The 22952-nt window shown below is 35.5% G+C and overlaps 2 protein-coding genes across 3 annotated transcripts; both read right to left on the bottom strand.

Moving 5' to 3' along the window:
• Positions 1-745: 745 nt before the first annotated feature.
• LOC103706095 (peroxidase 47) lies at positions 746-3211 on the bottom strand. Its single transcript, XM_008790095.4, has 4 exons — positions 2800-3211; positions 2291-2479; positions 1885-2047; positions 746-1244 (listed from the first exon to the last, which is right to left on the bottom strand). Exons 1-4 carry the CDS (start codon positions 3013-3015, stop codon positions 847-849), a joined length of 966 nt encoding a protein of 321 aa, XP_008788317.2. The 5' UTR covers positions 3016-3211; the 3' UTR covers positions 746-846.
• Positions 3212-5923: 2712 nt separating this feature from the next.
• LOC103706125 (KH domain-containing protein At1g09660/At1g09670-like) lies at positions 5924-18392 on the bottom strand. 2 transcript variants are annotated; one of them, XM_039134303.1, is made up of 7 exons: positions 18109-18392; positions 16991-17076; positions 16269-16414; positions 10223-10357; positions 10025-10141; positions 6640-6807; positions 5924-6556 (listed from the first exon to the last, which is right to left on the bottom strand). In XM_039134303.1, exons 1-7 carry the CDS (start codon positions 18213-18215, stop codon positions 6410-6412), a joined length of 906 nt encoding a protein of 301 aa, XP_038990231.1. In that variant the 5' UTR covers positions 18216-18392; the 3' UTR covers positions 5924-6409. The 2 variants fall into 2 exon arrangements, with proteins under 2 accessions (XP_038990231.1, XP_038990234.1); XM_039134306.1 differs by having other exon boundaries at positions 6640-6783; positions 18109-18383.
• Positions 18393-22952: the final 4560 nt, after the last annotated feature.

The following is a 22952-nucleotide window of genomic DNA, read 5'->3' as shown; positions in this document are numbered from 1 at the left end:
TTTTATGAAACCCAAGTTTATATGTTTATATATATAGTTTTTATTATAAAAGATTATTTGTTTACTCAACTTCTACAACAATTATTCTTGTACATAATATTTCATGATATTAACTTATATTATCAAGAGTAACTAGGGGTTTAATATTTATCTCATACTCATGATTCTTTTGATAATTTCATACATTCCAAGAAGTTAATGTGAAGCGTAATAGGCATAGCTAGCATAGTTACAATATGTAAAAAATAATAATAAAAATTCTCAAACTATTTATAGTTACAATATGTATGTATATGTGTATATGCATACATATGCATGCATATATGCCTCCCAACTCCACTTCTCAAGCAGCCTCCGCCAACTTGATTATATTAATTAACCAACATGGAATGGCTTGGTGTTTGACATTTTTTGTAAAACCAATATGTTTCTTAGCCATTTTGGGATTAATTTATTTAAGCCAATGGTGCCCTAAAGAGAGGACCAGTTTAGATGTTCAAAATACTTCTCTTGTTGTCTCTGTAAAATATTAGTTTAGAAGATCAAATGGCATGTCATAATCTTCTTATGAGAGTGATAGACATAATAACATACTCACTTACATGGATGCAACAAATTGATACTTCCAGCATATACAATTAGAAATACGCGAGAAGACTTTCGATTAGGACACAATCTCTCTAACCATCATTTTTATCTTGCTCTGGCCATGTTTTTGCATTGGTGATCAGTTGATACTACAATGCAATACAACATTATATCTCCATTTTATTCATGTAGACATAAAGATAAGATTACATAGATTTACTTCAAAGCCTAAGCTTGAACAAGTGAAACAACCAACCATTAGTTAACACTGTGGCAATCTAGCCTGATCTCTCCTTCATCATCTTCCTTAACATCAAGCAAACCCATGTTGACCATTGCCTGCTGAAAATTGAAGAAGAACATGGCTTGATTCATAGCAAAAGCATTGACGATACGTCGCGTTTGGCGGTCTGCGAACAATGACTGGTCAGAGAACAGCAGGCCCATTCCCCTCCGCAGTGCATTAAAATAGGCATTGTCAAATGAGTTCCTCGTCGGATCAAGAGGCATTGATGCATTATCTCCTTGGCTGCATGTTCTTGACATCGTCTTCGCAAAATTTGAATCTAAGTTTGGATCAACATCATGGGTGGAGTCGAAGTGGCTAAGCCGGTGCTTGAACGAGGAGCACCTTGCTGCACCCAGAGTGTGAGCACCTACAACAACAGAGGCAGGCAATATTTGAAGCTATTATCAATTCAATGACTAAGAGGCATGCATGCTTTCTCTTGAATGGTCCAGTAGTGGCTGCTACAGTCTAATACAAAAGCCAATCAATAAGAGACTTCCAAAGTGACTATGGTATGCTGTACCATCTTATTATGGGAATGATTTAACCCTTAGCAGCAGTCTAACTCTGAATTTATGTTTTAAGAACATTAAAAAAAATGAGGGATATTTTAGTTTTCATTTAATTTTTATTGTATATTGTTCTTTTGTATGCAAAAATAGAATTCTTTAGGAACAGATTGATGTTTTAAGGGAATCTAAAATGAAAATATGAGAAGAGAAGGAAAAGGATCATAAAGTTTCACCAAAGTATAAACTACCATTTCTCTGAATTTATGGCTTATATATACCTTTCAAGGCCAATCCAAACACAGTTTAATATTTTGACAAATATCATGACTTTGAAGTGCATTTAAAGACTGAATTTCTGATTTAACGCACATCCTAGGCAAGAATTCCTCTATTCGATTTCCTCCTAAAAGATTTTGACCTTTTCTTCAGTCCATATGCAATTTAGTTTCACTACTGATGATGCAATTGAACAGTTGAAAAACATATAATATATACCAGATAAGGCCACAAGCTCCCGAACGCTAAATCCATGCTGACCAAACATCTTGACAAGAGCTGTGGTGTTTAATGTTGGTGCAGGCAGGTTGATGGTGTCCTCTATTTTGGATCTTCTCCCATCCTTTCTTCCTTTGGGTATATCATACACAGGACCTCCAGACTAGAAACCAACAATGATATCAAAGATAAAGGTCAAAAACAGACAGATCAGTACAAAATAAATAAATAAAAAAACAGGACTATGGCATGAAACTAACATCTGATTACTTGTTGAAAACTACATAATGATAAGGCAAAGGTCATGAAGAACAGATTAGGTAAAACTTAGGTTATGCTACACTACATTGTATCAGTGCTCACTACTAGTTGGAATCAATCAATACAGAAGAAATATTTGTCATACAAAGAAAACTGCATCTCTGGCTGCTAGTGCAAGGATATCAGCACATGAAACAACTCCAGGGCACTGATTCTCAATCATTTGCTTGGCTTGGTCAATGATCTCGTAGCCACGTAAACTTAGGTTTGCAGGAGAGTCTTTCTCTGCTGTGTTATCCTTCGTAGAATCAATAAGAACTGATCCATCACATCCCTACATCCAGATGAAGAGAAATCTTTAGAACAAACAGTTCGAGTAAATAACATCCAGCGAAGATCTCATGATCACTGGCCTACTTTCAATTTGTCAAGAATTCAGACTGTTCCAGTCTTTCCTACTCATTTAATTTTTTTTCTATGTAGTATTTGTTTCTGGAAGCAGGTTGACAAGGCGAGTCGACATCCATTAGTGAATCAAGGATTCAATTTATTATACAATACATAGATTTTTTTTGGCAAGTCTCCTGAGTTGGGTGCATTATGACCTAAGAAGTATGCATGTTCACATGAGAAACTAAATAGGATAAAACAAACCTGGATAAAACAGTCATGGAAGTGCATTCTCAGGAGTCCAGCAGCCAGAGTAGGATCCTGACTTAGAGCTTGATTCACAACATTTTTAACAATTGGCTCTACAAGAGGACAGCTCAGAGCATAATAATTCATGGATAGAGCATCTACACCAAGCCTAACTCCACTCATTAGGACCTCAATTAACATTAACAGCTTCACCACTTGAGAAGGAACCATCTTCAATATTTTGAATTCCTCAAAGGATGCAGAAAAGTGGGAGGTGGCAAAAAGGATGCAATACTATCTTGGCTCGTTTAGGAGTCAGAGACCATGAGATGGAGGAACTTGAAGAACAATTGCGATTGCAGCGACTGGAGAGGGAGGCAGGTGTATATATATAATTGTATTAGGGTTGTACTAGGACTAGAATATTCTTCTGATGAAAAGAAGCAACTTATATAACCACTAGAGCTTAATGCCACCAGGGAAGAATAGGATAACCATCTTCTAACAGAAGTCAAAGGGGTTTCTAGAACTGCATAACTTGTCATGCAACTAGAATATGTGTCCTCTTTGATCAAGCTTTTGCGCGCACTTGCACGAGAGGTGACACAGGATGCCTATGTGCATTCCCATTTCACCAGCCACAACACGTGTTTGATCACAATCTGGCCCCAAAACAAGGCATTTTCGAGGCACCGAAGTGCAGTAATGGCCACCAACAAGGTCACCAAACGCCTGATGAGCAACTCTAGATTACGGAAAAGCTAAAAAGGCTTTCATGTGAAGAACTTTGTTAAAGAGAATTGGTCATATGGATTGATTGGGTGAGGCACAGGTCAACGGAAGTTGGAATGCTGCAGCTGGTTTCCATTTTCAAATCCCATCTCCCCTGTAATTGTCATCATCCTCAAAGGAAGTGGATCACTTCTTTTATAAAGTTGGATAAATCCGCGTGAACTCCACATGCTTACAGGAGGCCATTCGGGTATTGGAATTGAAGCAAGAAAAGTAGTGATGGCCGACCAAAAAGCATGATTGGCCGCAAGATAGATATGTCATGGAGGGCTTGAGCTAATTATTCTAAATTACAGATTTCACTGAAATATCTAAATAAGATACTTATATAATAACGATTTATTGTCTTAAATCGGTCTTAGTGGGATAAGCTACAAATCTAATTAAAGAGGGCACTAGAGCCTGATGGAAATGCTGTTTTTGGAGGCATGGCAACGTTGCACCCATATATCAGAGCCTAGATATTGATGATGCTTTCTTCCTCTGAACTTATCCAGCTTTCCACAAAGCTATTGAGGCATAGCCACCACACCACCACTCATGCCCAAAATGGATTGCCCAGCATTCAACGCATTGCAGAATTGCAGGCTAGAATTGCAGCATTGTGATGTCTTCTGACCAAGACACGCAGCAATGCACCAAGGAAGGGAGTATAATTAATTCCAAAGTTTATTGTGACTGAGAACATCCAGTCTGATAGAGAGGTTAAATGTGGATCGAACTCGATATTGTCAGCTTTGAATCTCTTTGCCAAGTAACCGTTGCTGCTGTGGATGACGCAATATTGTAGTCAGACGGGAAGTGGACAACTTTGGCCATGCAAACATGCAAGCGAACAGGCTTCCAAATCCAAATGGGTGGTCTCCTGATGAATCTAGAACAAGACAAGAGATCACAACAACGCAGACATTACTTGAGCGACAATATCTTTGTAGGATTGGTCAGACCGCTGACTTCTTTATGAAGCCGCTGCTAGTTTCCCGGGTTTAACCTCCTGCCTCGGAAACTAACAGTAGATTGAGTAAATTTTTCTTTCTCGTTCTTTCCATCTCTCTTCGAGAAGTATAAGGATGGTTTACTCCCCTTTTTTTTTTCTTAATTATATAAAAGAAGAGCAACGTTGCGGTTTTTTTTTCCCTTCTTTCCCTTTTTTTTTTCTCCCTCTCCCTCTTTCCTTTCTTCTCCTTCTCTTCCCTCTCCCTCTACCCCCTCTTTTTCCCTTCCCTCTTCATCTCTCTCTTTGGTTTGCTCTCCTTCCGCGTGTTCTTTCTTTTCTCCTCTGTCTCCGTTGCTCCTTGCCTCGGCCCTCCACGGACAGTAAAAAAAAAAAAGGAAAAAAAATGTCCCCTTCTTTTCTCTCTCTCTCTCTCTCTCTCTCTCTCTCTCTCTCTCTCCCCCTCTCCTGCCTCAGCCTTTCACGCACAGAAAACAGAGAAAATAATTTTTTTGCTTCGAATAAATTTTTTCTCAGGATTGTTTTTAGGAAATCAGAGCATGAATTTTGTTTTTTCGAAAGCAAAATAGCACTATTTTTTTAATATAAATTTATGTCCGTATTTATTTAAAATAAATATTAATATAAATTTTATATCTGATTCATATCTATTTTTATATTTATATTTGTTAGATAAAATAAATATGAACATGGATACACATACATACATACATACATATATATACATATATACATATATATACATATATACATATATACATATATATCTATATACATATATACATATATATCTATATATATACATATATACATATATATATATATATATACATATATATATATATATATATATATATATATATATCTATATATATACATATATATATATATATATATATATATATATATGATCCGTTCCGATTTCGGTCGTAGTTTGGGAGAAAAGAAACTATAAAAGAAATCTCACAATAACTGGTACGAGATTCTAGTTTTATTAAGCCCTAGCCCTTGCAGTCGCAGGGAATAACAGTATTTTCATCATGCCGGTCATCCTTTAAAGCAATTTAACATAATTTGTACAAACTACAATATATTTTACTAAAATATGTATAGGATGACAAGGCAGGAGAAAAAGACATCCTGTCAGAAATAAAGAGCATCTCTAAAGCTGATTTGGCACCGCAAATATTAGATTAACTAGCGGTCATATACCTGCAGAAATGGACGTCTGCAGCCAAATTGTACAAATAATATTGTAAGCTCCATGAAAAGGCAGAAGATAACGAAATACACAACAAAAATGGACGTGCTTAGGCAGGATGCGATTGGGTCTGCATGCATCGAAAACAAGATTCTACAATAATGGCTGGCAAATTATACACATATGATGCATTTAAATAATGGTATTTGATCTGTCATAAATTCAAATAGTTGAAGATACAAAACTTAGATACCAACAAAAACAGCCATATTGTTTAAAATTCTACATGGGAGCACATAATGAGGTAATCCCACAACAATGTCACCATTAAACAAAAAAATACAGAAAGAATATTATGGAAACTTTAAAGCAATTTTCAGGAATAAACCAATAAGGAATTGTCACACAAACATGTCTGTATCAAAGGATATAAGCAACTTGATCTATCAACCACGAGAAAACATCTTAAGGTGTCCAGGGACCTTCTGATGATTCCATTGTCAAGAATTTCAAGGCCATGAGTATCTGACAATAGCACTCTCCCAAAAGGGGACGAAACCCAATTTAGTTGTTAAGTTTGAATTATATCCACCACCAAAGTCTTAACTCACCCATAAGGTAATGGAACCCAACTTTAGTTGTTACATTTGAAATATATCCACCACCAGCTTCTTGAATCAACGTCCCGTTTTTGCTCGTTTCATCCCTGTGCTGTTGAAAGGGGATGCGCTGGGGCTCATATGAGGGCTCTCTTCTCTTAAAGTACCATTCAGTATGGCCAATTCCCTCAACTGTTGCTTCTTGTAGTAGTCCATAGATTCATCCTGAAACAAGACCAATATAAGTAGCCTAGCACGAAAGAGAGAGAGAGAGAGAGAGAGAGAGAGAGAGGTGCACTGTTACATACGACTGGCTTCAAAAGATCATCAAGTATTGCCACCGCTTGGTTTAATCGTGCATCAATTATGTCCGCTGGCAACTCAGCCTCCACAAGCACATGTAATGGCTCGTTTAAGTGCTCGTATCCAGGCTTGTCTCTTAGTTTTTCTTCCTGTAGGAAAATAAAATTGCAGGTCTAGATAGAAATTAACAGTTGAGATTCTACTCCAAACTTGATAGTTTTGTAAATAAATATAATAGAATTTAGCTTGAAGTCAATGTAAAACATATAAAGAACAGCGAATGCTTAATAGCTAGATCTAGTTTACATAATGCCAACACTATTCCTAAGTTTGCACGAGTCCTTTTTCAGCTGTTCATGGTTGACATAGATTGCACCATCATAAAACACCACTGATAATATTAATGCATATCATATGAATGCAAGGAAAGAATGGTATAGAAAAATAGCCCATCCAATACAGCCCACAGGGGAGACAAGCCCGCATATCAAAGCAGTTCTCTTTAACTGCTTGGTACAGAACATAATGAAAAAAACAAAGAAATCAGGCTTCATCATTAATTAAATCAGAAATTATGAGTCTTAATAATGGAAAGAAGGAGCCCTATCTAATATTATAGTTTCCAAAGACTTTGATAGGAGATATATAAATACAAAAAAAAAAAACATACTCCAGAGTCCATACATTCTCCGTGAAGACTACCGGACCTAAATTTTTTCATCAACAAAGACTGCAGGACCTTAATTTGGCCATGACAAGAACATAGAACTTCATATGAATATGAAACTTCATATAATAAATAACATCATCTTGAGTAACAAATACCAACATAAGACTTATAATCTACTAAGAATTCCAAAGAAACTATAATTTGATATATCTCATCTAAGTGTCTTGAGAATTTAATCCATGACCTAGCTAATCCTTTTTCTTATTTTTTTGAGTAAAGAATTGAGCAGAGGCCAATCCAATTTATTAAGCAAAACCTAGCAAAAAACTTCAAGCTGTTCCTTGGCTAACAGCAAAGAGATTACAAAGCAATACAAAAAGCTTACATTAACAGATTCAGGGCATGGGAAACAAACCTTAATTTCCTACCATGAGCACCCTAAACTTAAATATTATGCATAGAACCTTTTCCTCATATTTCTCTTCAAAAAAAATTATCTTCAAAACCGAACGAACTTATTAAAGCTAAGAAAAGATGCCTATTTCTTGATCATTTTAGTGCCAAAAAACCCAAATCTTTTTTTTTTCACATTCCGAAGATATATGGTTAATGTTAATGAAGTATATATTTCTCATAAGTTAGATCTATCGTCCATAAGTATATTCACACTTAAAAATGAACTAAAATTGGCACTATCTAATCAAATTTATTTAATGAAATTGAAAACTTACCTAAAATGACACCAAAACATATGAAACAATGGTCTTGAAATGATATTAATATCGATATTATGAAGAAAAATAGCAAATAATCAGTTTAAGTGCCCATGAACTACCAAAACTACTTGTCATTTTCAGCCAAAATTGTTTGTAACCCCCAAAAAATCTGCCAATTTTGGATCATTTTGGGTGGAAACTGATCCATTTTGGTCAAAGCTTTCCTCAATTGCCGCTGACCTCAAGAACAACATAAGATGTCTATAATTGTAATTACCTAGATCGTCACTGATCCAGTTGGTCATATCCCTACTTCATTGTTTCCTGTATCTATTCACATGATCTCCTTCTCCAATGTCTCCAGACTCCAGCCCTCTCCAATGTGTTCATCTCCAACACTTCTCTTGCTGTAGCCATCCCCCTCTCATCTTTTGGATCCCCCCCAGCTAGCCTCAAGACCCCACAGCCAGTGCTCAACAGGACAACCTCTTCTCCTAGATTGACTGCTCAACAAGACTTCAACAAACGAGGTTTCTCCCTGCACTGACCATAATAACAGTGATGGCCAAGGGAAGGGCTGGGCAAAGTTATAGATCGGAAGAGAAGAAGCATCTGATCTTTTTTTCGGGTTTCCCCTTTTCTTCATCATCAGTCAGCCCTCAGGTTTGTTTTATTTGACGCAGGTGGTTCGAGCGGTTGAACCACTGAGGTCAATGGTTCAAAACAATCCTGGTTTTACCCTGATCTGACCTGCAGTATCTAATCGGTGACAGGTTGACTGGGTTGACCAAATGTGTCAACCGGATCTCTAAACACTGAGGGGCAGTTCAGGGCAAAACACCTGGGTTAATAAATAATGCCTATTAAATAGTTGATGGATTACATAATCCAAGGCTTTAAGTTTCGATTATTTCACTTATTCCAATCAATTTCAGTAACATTGACTACTTAGGGCCCATTTCAGTAATTTCAGCCAGTTTCAGCTGAAACTGATTGAAATTGATTGCAGATGCTATAAACATGGACTATTTCCCTTTTTATTTGGAATATTTCTTCATTTCTTTAACTATACATGGGTAGTCAATATTGATTTTGGGTCTTTTTTAAAAAAATTTAACTTGAAAAAAGGGCTTATACTTTAATCTGACCCCAATAAATCCAATATTTAGTTTTGATCATTTTTCTGAATAATCAATACTGTATGTGCTTACATGGTTTGTTTATACTGTTATTAAATGAATTTACATCCATCAGATTATCTTAGACACTAAATGATCGTATTGATGACGGTCCATATTTTTGGATGTTACATTGCCCCCTCATATTGAAATAACAGTTTGTGTCTCTGCTTTGATTTCATTTTTTTGCATGAAGACAAGAATCAGATGATCAACAAGTAGAACCAAAATTTCAATCATGACAAGAATGATTCAGCTAATGTATATTTCACACAGGAAAAAAATATATCATTTTATTAACTCACAAAATCAAACAACTAGGAAACTAAATCATTATGAGGTAATATATAGAAATGTAAACCTTAGCTTAAAGAAAGGCGTGACATTAATCTATGCAATTGGAGAAATACTGAAAGCACTGCTTCAAATAGGTATTTTTACTATAGATTTCATGAGGACTGAGACAAGTGGCTGATTATTTTGCAGGAAAAAATTAACGAATTTTGGGCAAGTACCAAATACTTTAAAAAAACCTAGTCTATTGATCTAAAAAAACCCTTAAAAGAAAAGTGAATATCCTAAAAAATTCATTAATTAGATATGTGCCTACAAATGTTATACCCTCTATTTTCAGGCAGTTGGCACACTATGATCCTGTAAATATCAACAAGTGGATCACTTTGTTGTAGAATTAGGTCAGACCACATATATCATGTTCACTTAGTGTCATAACTTCATAAACCATTATGATTACATAACCTAAGGCATGCTCAAGAAGAGCTTGAGCCAGTTTTAACAACATAAAAGATAATAGTCGTCATAGTACCTTTGCAGAATCCTTTACTGAACCCCGCCCACGTATGTAAACCCTACACTGAGTTGAAGTTTCAACTCTTTTCAAGGAGTTTCCTCGTGGTCCCAGCAGACGGCCAACAAAATTGTACTGATTCACAAAAATGCAAATATATTAACTGACATTTAAATGCAAAAAAGTCAACTCAAAAGCTAGATAAGATTAACATACATTTGGAAATTTTTCAATGGGAACATCTAATCTGATGACTTTTTTTACTATTGGGCTGGTAGCAACACCAGCAGCTCCATTCCAACCAACAGGTGATGCCTGAAGGGGTCCCATTCTTTGAAAATACCTGTTGTCCTGAACAGGGTCAGCATAAAACAACTGCTTTAGGCATAATCATTACAGAAAAATGATGAAAATCAACTTCTAGCTACAAGCAGGTCAGTATTATGTATTTTTCAATAACCAAGTGATAAAAATAAGCTGATGATGGACATTTAAGAAAAAAATGTCTTCATTTAACAGCACAGGAATTCAACATTGGTGATGTTTCAAGCTGTACATTTAGGCACGTGTCAAACAATGCATTATCAAAGCAGTTGCTGGTGCAAATTATTGGCTATGCAGAAGACATCAAATGATTGCCATTAAAACCAATATTTTCCACACTTCCCCCATGCTCTCCTTCACCCTCTTCAACATGAAGGCACACATCCCCATATAAAAATAGGAAGGGTAAGAAAAAAAGAAACACATCACTGAAAACCTTTGACTGATTAATTAGAAGATGCATGTGGCATCAAGAAGACAAGCTGGTATAACTGATCTTTAAACATCTTTACCATGTGAATGGGGCTTCTAAATACATACCTGATGTTCAAATGGTACATGAGATCATTAACATAAAAATTTCTGATTATGGGCTATTGATTGGATATTTCAGGTTCAGCAGGAAAATGAAGAATATTTTTTTTATATGCCTACATAAGGTAATAGAGAACAGGACTCAAAATTAAATATTATTTAACAATTTGAGTGGTGAAGATAAAGAAGAATAAAGGAGGGAGAGATTGAGAAAACTTTGACAAGTTTCAATCTTTGGGCCATCGAAACAAAGACACCAACTCCTCTTCTTAAGCTAAGAAAGGATTAACTTTGGAACCTAGAATTAAAAAACAGAACTTTGACTTCTTAATTATCATTCATTCCGTTGCCTCATTGTACTCATGGCCAGGTGCCAATTTTGATCAGCCTTTTGCTTTAGGTTTTTTTTTCTTATGAAACTCGTTGCTTAAAAAAACAGAGAGAACAGGAAAAAGAAAAGGAAACAAGTTGAAGTCACCACATATCCTTTCCGATGGATGTTGACACTCACTAACAACCATAACTATGCTGTCTATATGCCCTGCAGTTGCCAGAGATTATGCAATCATCAGCTTGAAAATAGTGGCTTACGGTAACTGCCATATTTAGATTAAATTCTTTGCCATTGCCATCTTCGTTGATGCTACCTTCTCTCGGGTTGGGTTAGAGGGATTTTTTTTGAGGAACTCAGCTTTTGGATGATGCAATTCTGGATTTAGGCTAGAGTGTCTGGAATTCTCTGAAATACTTGATAGGAGATGGTAAAATTTGTGAGGGCATTTATCTGAGTGGCCACTTGAGCTGGTTCCATCCCAAACAGAGGTTTTATGGAGAGAACTAGATGAAGATTGCAAACTCTCCAGCTAGGTGCAAGATCAATGTCAGGTCTCTGCATGCGTTTGAGGTCCTAAGAATTAGACTTAATAAGGTTTTGGGATTGTGTCTCTAGCTTCCAGATATAAGAATTTTGGATGTTGCAACCAAATGGATAAACAAAGTAACCTGCCTAGAGCTTAGATAATGGGCAAGATACTAGAAATAACATTATAACAGTTCTAGGATTTAAGGAACAGGTTCCATCTTGACCCATGTCCAAATCCATGGAAGTGAATTATTGCTGAAAAGAGGAGAAAGAAAAAAAATATCAAGGAAACTTAAGATCTGAAATTAATTATTAAGCACTAAGATTATCGAAGAATCAAATTCCCACAAATAAGGTCGATTTTTAGATCAAAACTAAATTAAGATAAGCACAGCAAATAAATTCTTGTGCAGCAAATATGATAGCAGGTTGAAAGAGTAAGACTGTAGATTAAGACAAGCAAAAGAATTGCAAAGATGGTTAAGAAAAAGTGAGGACCAAACCTGACCTGAAGTTCTTTACTCTTGCTCTCAAAATATAATCAGTGCATAAAACATCCTTAATGACCAGCCATAGAACTTACTTAAAGCCTTGGCGTGACTTCTTTTAGAAGCAAACTGCCAATTTCTTTTCTCTATAATTTGCTATACTTAAAACTTTATAGAAAGCTATCACCTCTACTGACACCTTTATTAGGACCTATCTGGGATCTACATGGCTCCCTACCAGTCAACAACTGAAAGAAAGAAGAAAGGGACCAAGAGGGAGAAAATTACATATAGAAGTCCTTTAATTCCTAAAGTAACCATACACTTCTTGCATTGACTAGATAAATGAAAGACCTACAAACAGAGTTTTTGCCTGATGATCTGGCCTTCAAATCATGTCTGATCCAACTCTTATAGCCAGTTAAGGCCTAGAATCCCAGTGTAGTGTCTAGCTCCTTATATAAGGTTTTTTCATAGTCCCAAAATCTTCAGAAATGTTCTTTTTCTGTCCCATGCACACATGCATAGCTACTTTAGTTATGTTTGAAGTTTTGATGTAGTTTCTTGCATGCTTCACATTGAACATAAAAAGTCAACCTTTGATTGTGATTGCATCATTAGGTCCAAGGAGGCTTTAATGAGTGAACCCCTTCAGGGGGAATAATCAACTTTTTTAGTGCTAAGACTTGTACCATCAGGCAAATATTCTAAAATTATGCAATTGACTGGGTACCAGGAGAGCTATCCTGAAAAGAAAGAGGGTACCTCCACTAGAAGGGAAGCATGCGTGCTGTGACTGCTAACTAATCCACCATTTGCAATAGCTCTTCCCTGATTCTGTTAATTTCTATAAAAGGTATTAGGTTCAAGGTTTGGACAAGGTGAAAATATAACCTGGCTGAGAGGAGTAAAAAGTCAGGCAGTTCAAGTCATAGCTGCTGCCCAAAACATAACACCCTTCTTTTCATGTCATGGGTGGTCATGATAAAACAGGACATTGCTATCCACTTATTTCTCATTATCATCTTATATGTGATTGCTTTCAGCAACAATGCTACAGAAAGGTTCTGACTTTTAATATTCATTTCTATATTTTGTTCCTGACAACACTTTGCATGGTAAACAAGTTACCTCGTGCTGAAACATAAGTCCCACATCCATGGATGGGAGATGGAGATGTTTTTAAATTGGGGAAATTTAGTTTGGTTTGCACCCAGGACTGAACTGGATTCGCTAGTGGTCATTGGAACTAATGAACTATTCTATTAATATTTTGTACCAGATTCGTCCCTCCAACACTTGCGATTCAATTTGAGGGAAGCATTGCAATTTTGCATCTTCTTGCTGCCTAATAAACCAATACGATCTGCAATAAGAATGAGCCTCTTCTTGAGAGTTCTTATTGAAAAATCCAGCCATACAAAGCTTGATTTTGAGGAACCAACCATTCTAGGTTTCCTTCCAAAAGGATCTTAAAATTAAAGGAGGGAGGCTGGGAGGGGGGAAGAAAGGGGGAGAGAGACGATGGATGGGCACTTCTACGGGCTCCAAATCCAGTGCTGGTAAGCACATAGTTTTTCACCCCCATCAATGCAGTTAAATGAGGATGACTAGGGAAAAAATATCTTTTGATTATGCATTTATACATAAAAAGTAAGCTAGAAGGAAGAACTTAGGAGGAAATAGCCACAAACCAGAAGTCCTATTTTTGGAAGGATTAGCAAATTAGCACATGCAGTGTACATCAGAGGAAAGAATTAAATTATACAGAATGGAATATCAAAATAAAAATAATTTAACATAAAAACAAAAATAATGAATTTTAAATATAAATTAAAACAGATAATAAACAAAAGTATTTAAAAATAAAATCAAAATGGGAAATGGACTGAATCTGTCAAGCATTGTTGTCTTAATGAGTGCCGACCCTCAATTGCCCATGGGTGTTAACTCCCACGCCCCCAAACCAACGACATGTATGCAATTGGCCCATGAGCCAGGCTCCCATGTGCTGCATCAGCACAGCTGTGGTCCCATGCTGGCAGCATGCAGTGCCAACAAAGAAGAATGCATAAGGCCTTAAAAGGCTTTATTCAATTAATTATTTCTGTACGTGAATTGTTAAATGTACTCCTTTCCATTGAAAGGCCTTTTACTTTGCATCTCTCATTACCTATGCAAGAAAATCAAGAAGAACATATATGCAGCAAAAAAGGAGTATACTTTTTTCACCTTAATGGATCATTGTAATCTCGATTTGAAAATAACAGAGGAGAATCATCTATATTTAAGATGGGAAATTGATCTTAATATAGGCGAGGTGTCTATATCTATGCTAAGATGTTAAACCAATTTGTTTGGCATAAGGATATGCATCTATATTCATGGCAAGATGAGATTCTGATGGGTCTTAATTAGGCATCTGTATTTAGGCACTGCATCATTTTTTTTCTAATTTTGGTTCAGGAGAGGAGACTTGAGAATAATTGGGATTTTTTTAAGGGATTTTCTTTTTTGGTCAAGCGTATTTTGGACCAAAAAAACTGAAGGAATCTTGATAAAAGACTCCAAAAAAATCAAAATTCTCTTTTTGCTTTAAATAGTATAGATGAAGACATCAAAAATATTGGAGGGGGAGAGATATCAGTATTGAAACCCTTCCTTTTACATTTTAGATTCTCAAATAAGAAGTCATACTACATTCATTCTCTCTTATGTATTAGTTTCTTTTGGTAAGCCTCTCTTAAGAATTATTATTTGTTCACGAAAAGGAAAATAAAGAGTTAAAAAGGGCAGGACACACTATGGATCCAGCTGGTCCCCCTCATCACCTAGAAACTAAGGGGACTACAATAGCTTCATTTTACATTTTCTTTCCTTGTCATTTTCCTTACACCAACCTTACAAGTTTAGAAATAGGGCAAAGTTTTCTATTATTAGTTGCTTAATAAATGGAGAATTGACGAAGAGTGTCTGCATGTTTCATGGTGCGAGACCTTTAAAACCTAGGTGTGAAGCCCCTAGTTTCATGATGATATGAGGCCACTAGTAGGAATTATTTTTACATAACCATAATCATCTAGCCTTGTCTTAGCTATCTGGAGTTTGCTTAATGGATCCTCATTTGCCAAGCATCCCCATTTCAGGTTATATCTATGTTAAGATTTTTCAAACATAGGTATCAACTATATTTCCTTTCTCTAAGTATTTTCTTCTACTCCAAGTTATTTTGTTATAGTAGTCATTGTTCTACAAGTTTGAGGGCAGAAGTCTTCATAAACTCCTTTAAACTTCTGTACAAACCTTAGTTTAGTATAAATACTTTGCCAATTATCATTCTCCATTGAGATAGTTCAACTTAGATTCCCGTTAAATTTAAATTTTGACCCCAAGTTTTGACTGCCGTAACAAATTGCAGCAAAATTCCTCCATTCCTTCTAGGGTTAAGTCTTAAAGCACCAACCAGACCATGTTCCATATCTTTTGGTTCACAACCACCTCCATTATTCATTTTGTGTTAGGATTCAACTCACATTAGTGCAGTTCAGGTTTGAACAAAAGTTTCCAGCAAAATGTAGGGTTTAAATTAATCCTAAACCCTACCAGATGGTCCAGATCCCATTCCTTTGAGGCCTGTCCTACATCACAACATCCTAAGATAGATGGTATGGAAAATAATTAGCCTAATCGGATACCATTCTTGAAACCACATATTGAGTAGTAGCATATACAGCAACCATACAACTACAAATGCATACCAGTATCAGGTAATTGGGCAGATAGAGTGAATATATTTTAGAACAACAAAACTTCTTTGAACTTACAGAAGCTTTTACTGCTAGCAATATTGATGAAGCACAGCTAATGGAAACAAAATCTTTTACATTATTTTAAAGATAAAAAATCTAAATTTTCTAACACATAGAACAGAACAGAAAACATATATTCTCTTTTAGAGAGAGAAGAAAGAGGGAAAAGGCAACGTATACCTGACAATTTAATTGCTGAAGAAAATCAATTACCAAAACATGGGTAACCAGTGAAAGCATGTTACCTCTGTTTGCATTCCTGACCAGCCCTCCAAATCCATTGGTCCACCATTTGAAGGATGGCCAGTCAGTCTTAACGGATTGCCATGTTCAATTCTCTCAGAATCAACAAAACTTTGGTTAGGTGCCAAACCAGATGCCCGAATAATTTCTGTGTTGAAGTTTATATGTCAATAAATAAAAAGAAACAAAGTCATGTTAGAGCATCACCAAGTAAACCATGAAAGACAATATGAATCTTTTTTGCATCCGAAGTTGAATATTTTATTGGGATATAATATGAAGTAGAGGGGAGAGAAGTAATCAAAATAAAATCACATTAAATGCAATTTCCCAAAAACCAGGTACTATCTGACTGATGAGATGAGCATGGCAGGTAAAAATTCAAAGACTTTTAAACAAAAAGGCTACAAATACTATTTTAGTGAGAATCCCGCAATAATGAAAAGTATGACCCATGCTCAATGCGACAATGTTGACCCATCATTTCACCAAATAAGAGCAAAGGAAATCACAAGCCAATATAATGGCCAATTAAGCTACTGGACTTCATGTAACTGGCAGAAGCAAAGGGAGAATCCCACAAATAATGACAAGTATGACCCATAATGCAACAATGTTGACCCACCATTTCACCAAATAACAACATAGGAAATCACAAGCCAATATAATGACCAAATGAGCTAGTGGACTTCATGTAACAGGCAGAAGCAAAGGAACCACATACCTTGATCTAAAAGCCTGCTGCAAAATGGCAATACTTGAGCAAATGGTACCAATTTCTGTCTCTCAGCCAGCAGTTCGGCTAAATATCTGTTAGCATCAGACCAAATAACTCGTGATGAGTGGCACTTAACAAGGCCTGACAGCAAATGGACCAGCACAATACTGATAAGAGGGTGGACAACATCTTACTCAAACAGGGGCATATTTCTAGAATTTGACAACCTAAAAAGTAATTTCTGCTAATCTGTGAATGCAAGCAATCAATCTGGATGTACATGTATGTACTTTAACAGCGGAGGGCATTCATTGAATGGAAAGTTCAAGAGGGAATGTGAGATACTTGGTGCACTCTTCAGCCACTTATTTCGTTAAATTACAGTCTAATTCCTGTGTGTAGAGAGAGATAGAGGGAATACAAAAGCCATAGGACCTTCAGTGGTGCACACTATACAAAATTATAAATGCATGATGCTGCACATGAAAACAGTCTAATTCAAAATTTTCATTGATATCAGAAATAATAATGTCTAAGATGATATTGTTTTAACAGAATGAACTGATAACATATCCTATAAGTGGACTATTATGGCACATACTCAGAAGTATATTAAAACTCACATTATTTTAAGTGTGTGCATTCACACAAAATCATAAAGGCATGCACACGTAGGCAGATAAACCAAGAAATTATGAATGAGTCTATTCTTTGCTTTATAGGTTTCAGCATCCCAGAGTAGATAAGAACAACAACATTATTCTTTGCAAGCCAGCATCCACACACACCAAACAAGAGACAGACAAGCAGATAAATTCAAGCCACCCTAAAATTAGCATACACAAAATGCAACAACTAATCACCAAAAACCCTAAGCCCCAAAAAATTTCAACAGCTTATACACTAAATCAAACCCCGAGAAAAGAAAAAAACCAATCAGAGATCAACCTAAAAACGGCAAATTCTGCAGACATGAGCAAATAAAATCAGCCCGCCCACTAAAACCACCAATTTTTACCCTAAAATTACGCAAGAAAACGCATGCCCTATCAAACCCAAAATCAAGAAGTCCAAAACCCACATCGAGAAAACCAAGAATATATTGAAAAGGCGATGGAACCGACCTTTCTCTATCCGAAGACGCAGGAGACCTCAAGGAATGGTGGGGAGACGAGTGAACTCCAGAAGGGGAGTACTGGAAGTAAGTACCCGGCAGGATTCTCTCATCCATGGCCTATGATCGATCGAAACCAAGAAATCACCCAGAAATAAGACGAAAACGAGGACTCCTCCTCCTCCTCTTCTTCGTCTTCGCCTCCCCTGGCCTACGCACGGAGGGGCGAGAGACCCAAACACCCGAAAGAGGGCTTCGGGTTTTCTTTCCTCCAGTACATATAACTACTCTTCTTCTTGGGAGAAAAATAAAAATTAAAAAAAAAAAAATCATCTGCGGCCGCTTCTTCGAAATCTCATGGGCTTTTTAGGCAGCGGAATCCGGATGTCGGTCCGGGCCTCTCCGAAAGGGTTTCGGATTGCGTCCATCGCGCAGAAGAATGATTGATCTTCTTTCGCGACTCCATCCGTTGGATCATATCTTACACAGATCCCAAAATGGTTCGACGCGGCCATTACGCGATCCAACGGTTGATGTAGCGGAAGAAGAGAAATCGTTCTTTCGCTCGAAAGACACAACCCGAACCCCTCATGAAAGAGACTTTGATGATCTGTTGACGATGGAAATCCATTGATCCCGGCCGTCCATCTGATGGAAATATACCAAATTGACGAGAGGCATTGATTGGAAGCTGTCCCTCGCCCAAAATGGTATGCTGCCACCCTTTCTTTTGTTCACATCTTTCACGGAGTCGCATATTTTTGTTTTTTCCGTCATTTCATGGTGGAGGATGACAGGGCAAATTCAGGAGTTCGAGTGGCCTGGGTTGGACCACTCCTTATTTTGAGATATTTAGCCAATAATGAGGGACAGGATAGTATTTCAGACCTAGCACATTTTTAGAAAGATCAGTAACACTGCAAACTGGATGGTTGCTTATTTGGCCATCACTCTGACGGCACATTGTGAATCCGAAAAGAAGAACTGCCTAGAATTTTTCGTGATGCGTTGTTTTCTGGCTTTAATGGGTGTGTCTGTACTCGTGTAGTCTAACTCACCCGTCTTAGCAAAAAAAAAAAAAAAAAAAATCATATAAGCTGATTTTTTTAATATTTCTAGACGTGGCTATTCATCTAATTAAATTAGTTGAAAACACTACTGTGATTTGAGCACTTTATTCGTTTGAAACATGGAAGTGGTTCCACATGTTTGAACATGCATTGAAATATCCAAACAAGTATTTTTTATAACATTATCAAAAGCTACATTGAAACTATGAAATTTTAATGTGTAGAGAGAATTTTAGAGTTTGGTTTTAATTTTGAGGAGTTGTATTTCGATTTCTCTTGCCCATATTAATGTTTTATAAATACATAAAACTCAGCTATATTGATAAATAATTTTTAACAAAATCAAATGGATGCACATAAGCTAACTTGCGTGTTGTTTTTACATTATTCGGATTAGATCATTCGTCCAATGTTATTGAGATCCTCAACCCAATCAATTTTCATTTCTAGCCAAGAGAACCCAACATACCAATTCATCTTCATTTAGATTGAAAATAGTTTTTAAATAATCAAGATATCGAGATATCTCAAGCAATATGCAATGATATAATTTCAAATGTGAGACAATATCATTAAAATGAGATTAGCTATCGTTTCATTTGATATTTACTACTTAAGAAACTAATAGGGACATAGCAAAGATGAGATTAAAAGTACTGAATAATACAATACATATTAATCACTATCTTGAGATATAGTAACCAAGATAATCAAGAACTAATAGATTTATGTACCAGTATATGAGCATATTCAAAATGCATATTTAGTAATAAAAAAGACACGAAATTTATCAATAGTCTGGAATGCAATTTCATAGTAAAGAAAAAATGTTTCCCAATTGTCCAAATAAATCCTATGAAAAAAGTTTGGAATGATATAAGGTATATGGAAGATACATGCAACTCAGATAATTAAGCAATTGAACATGGCTCTTTTAAGTAGCTATAAAATTATTTATCATTATAAAACATTATTTTTTGTTTAAATAATTAATAAACAATTTGGTCAAAAATTGATAAATCAATGGGTTTAATTGCACTTCCAGAAGTATAATATTGCTTGTGCAGCAAGTGCTTTACATAAATGCTTGATAGTGATATTTTTGGATATGTTGATGCAAAAGCATTTTTGAGAAATAAGATTAGGGTGTATCCAAAACATTGATGCAAAATCTTTATTTGTTTATAATAGCTTCGATATATATGGATCTTATGATATATAGGGAGAATAGTCGAAAGCTTCATAAAAAAATTTAAATATACACTATCTAGGGAGTGGATGTGCCTTTAAAGCATGGTTTATACTAATTATTCTTATGACAATTTTGAATACTAGCGAGTAGCCCATGCTATGCAGCGAGATTTAATTAAATAATAGAAAAAAATAAAGAACATGTGTTGATAAGTAAAAGCTATAATCGTATTGAACAAGTTGCAAATGTAACTAATTCAACAAAAATACATAAAGATATGAAAAACACTTACTCAATTAACTTGATCCTATAATAAATAATATAACAAAAATTTTAAGGAAATAAAAAGTTAAAAATATTATTTTTTTTGTTTAACAATACACAAATAAAGAGAAAAATATAATGAATACTTTTTAAAGTAAGTCTATTCAACATATGGACCCGAAACTACAAGCCCACTTAAAGAATAACATATGGACCCGAAACTGAAAAGGTTAATTTAGATAGGGGAAAAACCTATAATTCATAAATTAAATTTATACTAAGGGTAAAATATATGTGGACCAAATACTCAAAGAAAAATTTACTATTCTTCGTAAACTAAGCAATAAAAATGCAGACCATAGCTATAACATCTTGCAGTAAATCTTTTAAAAAAGGATTTAAATTAATTTTTTCAAATCAATTAAATGTTGTTAATAAACAAAACCACAAAAGGCATAATTAACATCAAAGGCAATAATTTTTTTTTGAACAATCAAATAATAGTAACAAATAATTTTAAAAATTAATTGATTCCAACAAATTGTTTGATAAATCCTTAGCAAATCTCTAAAAAATGGAACAGGTCTGATAATATACAATATAATATTTAATTTATTAATATATTATTTTTAATCTCAATACGATAATAATATTTAATATCAAAGTTAAATTTATATAATTTAATAATAAAATTCAATAATATTATGATATTAGTAATACAATAATATCTAAGAAAGTCTGTGACAAATAAATTTTAAATTAGAAATATATAGGTGAAGATTAGAAAATATTAATCTTGGTATTATAAAGTTGAAACCATATATGGTCTCACTCTCATCTCATGAGCGTTTTTTCCCTCTTTATAACATTTTTTTTTATTCACTACATTCCATGTAAGGGGGAGCCAAATTACTATCTACTGCATGCTAAATATCTGAAATGGGATATCACTTTTTTGGTTGCAAAAAAGTAGGTACCGATAAGTTTTGAGAATAAAAAGCATGCAAAAGGTAAAGGTGGTAATTTATAATCCCACCCATCAATTCAACCCACGAACGATCTGCTTTGAGAGGTTTGGATTTGACATAAATGGATTTCGATTATAAACAGATCATTATTAAATGGGTTGGATTTAGATTTAGACCTTTGATCCGTTTAACCTATTTTGACCCATTTAATAATTTGGTCGGATTGTTACTCGACCGATTTAACTTGTTTAAAACCTACTTAACATGTTATATTAACCTGACCCTCTTAACTTGTTTAATCTATTTAAATCTATTTAACCCGCTTAATCTGACTTGACTTGTTTAATAAATGGGTTATAGAGGTCTGGCCGAGTTACCTATTTAACAAACAGATCGAATTCAAATATAAAACTTTAATATGTTTAATAGACAGGTTGAATTTGGTTTGATAAATTTTTAATCTGATCCGCATCTGACTCGACACATATCCGATCTGATCCGATTTGGTTGCTAACCCTAGCAAAAGTTGATGAGAAGCCAGCTTGCTAGTACCTTTAATCTGTGGTTGAACATGATGACACCTTTTGGCCTTGGTCGACATTTTGTGACCAAAACGTGCATGTAGAAGCAGCATGTCCACCTCAAAGCACGAAGTTAGTGCGCTGAAATCTTTTCCTAATGATTTTTTTTTTTTTAACTTGGAGTAAATCGTGCATTTATAGGTAGTAGCACGTGCGATCCATTAGAAGAGAGAGAAGGAATTACCGCATAAAAAAAAAGGAAGGTGTTGCTGCCCGCCACATGTCCTATTCATGTGGGAAACGTGCAAGGCAGCGCCAACCCTCAAAAAGGCGCCATTCATTTGACCGAACGGCCGGAAACCTTGGCACCCTCTCAAAAATAAAAAATAAAAATAAAAAGATTTATAATCCTCTCAAGATTTCTAATTTGAAAACCACGACCTAAAGATTCAACGACCAACAAGTTTGGTCATCCTAGTCTTTTTTTTGTGCTGCAACGTGTAATTCATGCTCATTGTTGTAGCTATTTGGTTCAGGGCTGTTCTTTCGACTGTATCTTTTTCAGTCATGGTGCAAATAATTAGTCTAATTGGATCAAGTCGGCTGATGCCCATTTATTTCTAAAATTTAGTATCTTTTTTTTCTGATAAAAACGGCATCTCATATAACTCTCAAATACAGTATCTTTTGAAACCAATGCCAGAAGTAGGTGCTAGAAAAACAATGATTGCACTGTGCAGGATGGTTTCGCAAATGAACATCTACACAGCTGATCTGAAATAGTCGGGAGAAGGTTTCATTGTTGTGGGCAGGGCATATACCTCGTTATGTACATCAAG

The sequence above is a fragment of the Phoenix dactylifera genome, chromosome 1 (assembly GCF_009389715.1).
Source record: "Phoenix dactylifera cultivar Barhee BC4 chromosome 1, palm_55x_up_171113_PBpolish2nd_filt_p, whole genome shotgun sequence".
Classification (NCBI taxonomy): Eukaryota; Viridiplantae; Streptophyta; class Magnoliopsida; order Arecales; family Arecaceae; genus Phoenix; species Phoenix dactylifera.
This window is presented reverse-complemented; position numbering and strand designations above follow the sequence as displayed.